This window comes from Myotis brandtii, unplaced genomic scaffold, assembly GCF_000412655.1.
Source record: "Myotis brandtii unplaced genomic scaffold, ASM41265v1 scaffold187, whole genome shotgun sequence".
NCBI classification, from domain to species: Eukaryota; Metazoa; Chordata; class Mammalia; order Chiroptera; family Vespertilionidae; genus Myotis; species Myotis brandtii.
This window is the reverse complement of record NW_005356944.1, coordinates 215,065-218,574: the sequence shown is the minus strand read 5'-3', so window position 1 is coordinate 218,574 and position 3,510 is coordinate 215,065. Positions and strand designations below refer to the sequence as shown.

The 3,510-nt window shown below is 64.1% G+C and overlaps 1 protein-coding gene and 1 long non-coding RNA gene across 2 annotated transcripts in view; one reads left to right on the top strand and one right to left on the bottom strand.

Annotated features, from left to right (window-relative positions):
- LOC106725758 overlaps nt 1-536 on the bottom strand; it is a 6,837-nt gene extending 6,301 nt beyond the window's left edge. The window contains exon 1 of the long non-coding RNA XR_001361697.1: nt 227-536. This is a non-coding gene — a long non-coding RNA (uncharacterized LOC106725758). The remainder of the gene's footprint in view (nt 1-226) is intronic.
- Nucleotides 537-548: 12 nt separating this feature from the next.
- Nucleotides 549-3,510, top strand: part of RCOR2 (REST corepressor 2) — a 3,334-nt gene continuing 372 nt past the window's right edge. The window contains exons 1-11 of the mRNA XM_014538197.1: nt 549-714; nt 1,007-1,087; nt 1,307-1,359; nt 1,443-1,604; nt 1,708-1,832; nt 1,931-2,000; nt 2,085-2,300; nt 2,658-2,735; nt 2,870-2,927; nt 3,059-3,288; nt 3,404-3,507. Of these exons, the coding sequence (XP_014393683.1) occupies nt 663-714; nt 1,007-1,087; nt 1,307-1,359; nt 1,443-1,604; nt 1,708-1,832; nt 1,931-2,000; nt 2,085-2,300; nt 2,658-2,735; nt 2,870-2,927; nt 3,059-3,288; nt 3,404-3,507 (1,229 nt within the window). The 5' untranslated portion in view covers nt 549-662. The remainder of the gene's footprint in view (nt 715-1,006; nt 1,088-1,306; nt 1,360-1,442; nt 1,605-1,707; nt 1,833-1,930; nt 2,001-2,084; nt 2,301-2,657; nt 2,736-2,869; nt 2,928-3,058; nt 3,289-3,403; nt 3,508-3,510) is intronic.

The following is a 3,510-nucleotide window of genomic DNA, read 5'->3' as shown; positions in this document are numbered from 1 at the left end:
CCGCGGACTCAGAGTGGGGGGCGGGGCGGGGAGGGAGAGTGGCCGACCACTGGCGCGTTACCCTGATGGTTCCTGCCCTCCTTGGGCTGGAGCCGGTGCCGTGCTTCTCCCCGAAGCCTGGGGCTGCCGGCACGGAATCTGGGGGCTGGGCCCCTAGCTGCCCGCCCGCGCCCTGAGGGACTAGGGCGTCCCTCACCCTCCCACCCACAGGCTGGGCCCCTCATACCTGGCCACCTTGCAGGGGACTGAGGTCTGGCCGGGCAGGGTCTGGGAAGACACCACACCAAGCTGGGAAGCTCATGTGGTGGGGAGGAGCCTTGGGTTCCTGCAGGGCTGTGGTCCAGGTCTAGGGGCAGCCCTCCAACCGCCCCCCAACCCCCGCCAGAACAAAGGGCTCTGCCTGGTCTGGGCTCTAAAACTGGCCCCTTGTCCTCCGTCCTCCCCTGAGCCCCCCAGGCCCCCAGAGGCTATGACTAGGCAGGGTCTCTTCCTATTCCAGTTCCTTGTATGGCCGAGGGTAACAGGGGGAAGATGAGGGGAAAGTGAGCCTTCTGGAAGGTGGGGGCCCTGGGTGCTCAGGAAGAACCCCAGGCCACCTCCCCCGCCACATCCTCCCGCCCTCCCTGGAGCCCTGACTGCCTCCTCCTGGCTCCACAGACAGCATGATCCGCGTTGGAACCAATTACCAGGCTGTAATCCCCGAGTGCAAGCCTGGTGAGTGGCAGGGCAGGCTGCACAGGGAGGGGCGCCCAGGGCTTGGCCCTGAGCCCCACCTAGGGGGAGCCCTTGGCTGGCGCCCACTGGAAGGACGGCCAGGCGGGCAGGCGGGGGTGGGTGGCCCCATGGCATGGCTAGTTTTCCTGCTCTGCCTTCCTGTCTGGGTCTCTGCCCCTCCTCCTTTCTGGGCCTCACCTCGCAGGCCCCACTGCTCTGCCGCCCTCTGGCCATGCGTCCAGGCCAGCGCCGCGAGGCTGCTGAGTGTCTTCCCTCCACCTCTGCCTTTCAGAGAGCCCCGCACGCTACAGCAACAAGGAGCTGAAGGGGATGCTGGTGTGGTCGCCCAACCACTGTGTGTCGGATGCCAAGCGTGAGTGGGTGGGAGCCTGGGTTCATGCACATCCCTGGGAACTGGCGGCTGGCGTTCATGCCAGTCTGCCCCAGAAGTGGGCTGGAGGCTGAGGTGTGGGTTCAACCCCTGCCCTGGGGCTCAGGCTTGGAGGCGTACCCGTGTGTGTGTGTGTGTGGGGGTGGGGCAGGAGTAGGAGTTGTAATCCCTCATCCAAGATCCGGCCCCATCCTCCCACAGTTGACAAGTACATTGCAATGGCCAAGGAGAAGCATGGCTACAACATTGAGCAGGTGAGCCTTGGCCCCACAGGGGTTTGGGGGGGGACCAGACAGTGCCCGGGTGGCTCAGACAGTTGTGCCCTCTCCCCGGCCAGGCACTGGGCATGCTCCTGTGGCATAAGCACGACGTGGAGAAGTCACTGGCTGACCTGGCCAACTTCACCCCGTTCCCCGACGAGTGGACCGTGGAGGACAAGGTGCTGTTTGAACAGGCCTTTGGCTTCCACGGCAAGTGCTTCCAGCGGATCCAGCAGATGGTAAAGCCCTCCACCCCCGCCATCGCTCCTCAGCCCCTCCTTTCTGATGCGCCTGCCCGGGGCCCACACTCGGTGGCCCCAGCCTCTGGCGTTGCCCCTCCAGCTGCCCGACAAGCTGATCCCCAGCCTGGTGAAGTATTACTACTCTTGGAAGAAGACCCGGAGCCGGACCAGCGTGATGGACAGACAGGCTCGGCGGCTGGGGGGCCGAAAGGACAAAGAAGAGAGGTGGGGGCCCAGGGGTGAGCCAGGGGGTGGGAGGGGCCAAGCGGAGCTCCTGGGGGCCCTGCCCCTGCCTCACTCTTTCTCTCGCCCTGTGTCAGCAGTGATGAGCTCGAGGAGGGACGAGGAGCTGTGAGTGAGGGAGAGCCAGATGCCGGAGACCCCAAGAGAGAGGTGAGGCCTTAGAACTGGCCTGGCCCACTTGCCCGCCCTCTCCTTGGGCGCTGCGCCACCACCGTCCTCTCCTTTCTCTGGCAGCCTCTGCCCTCTCGGCCTCTGAATGCCCGCCCAGGCCCCGGGAAGAAGGAGGCCCAGGCCTCTCAGTATCGCCACCACCCACTGAGGACGCGGCGGCGCCCCCCCAAGGGCATGTACCTGAGCCCCGAGGGCCTCACTGCCGTGTCAGGAAGCCCAGACCTTGCCAACCTCACGCTTCGAGGCCTTGATTCCCAGCTCATCTCTCTCAAGCGTCAGGTGGGGGCCGGAGAGAAGAAGGGGCGTGCAGAGGGAGCATTCGGCAGCTGGGAATCATGACTGGGCAGCTGAGGTGTAAGGGAGACGGTGCAGATGCCAAGCCTGCTTCTGCCCCTGCCTTGCCTCCTGGGCTGCTGGGTGACTTGGCATCTTCTCCCCCTGGTCTGTGAACAGGAGTGAAGTACAGCGTCGCCCCTGCTGAGTGGCTGTGAGGGTGGAGTGAGCTAGTGGTGGGTGGCAAAGAGCTTTGTAGGAAGTGGCACTGGTGTGTGCAGAGCTAGAGCCCTGGGGAGGGCTGGTACCGACAGCCTCCCTGGCATGGAGAGCTTGATATCCCTTCATTGCCTGGCCTTCCAGGTGCAAAGCATGAAGCAGACCAACAGCAGCCTCCGCCAAGCCCTGGAGGGCGGCATTGACCCACTCCGCCCCCCTGAGGTGAGGCTGCTCTTGAGTTGGGGTGCAGGAAGGGGTCCTCTCTGGAGGCGGAGCGGAAAGGGGCGTGCTGCTTGGAGAGCGGCGCCTCCATTTTTATGTTTTTGAGTGTAAAGGATCTATTCCTTGCTCTTCAGGCCAACACCAAGTTCAACTCCCGCTGGACCACAGACGAGCAGCTCCTGGCTGTACAAGGTGGGTGCGACTTGGAGGGAACAGGGGGCCCCAGAATCTCTCCCCCACCCTCGAAGGAGCTGGGCAGAGGGGAAGGGTCAGGAAGTAACTCCTTCTAAGGTGTTCTCTCTGCTACCCTTTGGCCCGCGCAGCCATCCGCAGGTACGGCAAAGACTTCGGGGCTATTGCAGAGGTGATTGGGAACAAGACTCTGACCCAGGTGAAGACCTTTTTTGTGAGCTACCGGCGCCGCTTCAATCTGGAGGAGGTGCTGCAGGAATGGGAGGCTGAGCAGGATGGGGCCCCTGGAGCCCCGGTCCCCATGGAGGAGGCTAGGAGAGGGGCTCCCTTGCCAGCCCCAGCCCTAGAGGAAGATGACGAGGTGAGAAGGGGTGAGAGAAACCCTTCAGAGAAGAGAGGAGAGGAACCGCCTACGTCCCTGGGTTGGGCTGAGGGTGTGGCGGAGCCCGGCTTCTCACTCTTCTCTTTCCTTTCAGGTCCAGATTACATCTGTCTCAACATCTGTGCCCCGACCCGTGCCCCCTGCGCCACCCCCCCCTCCACCTCCCACCTCCCTGTCCCAGCCACCCCCACTGCTGAGGCC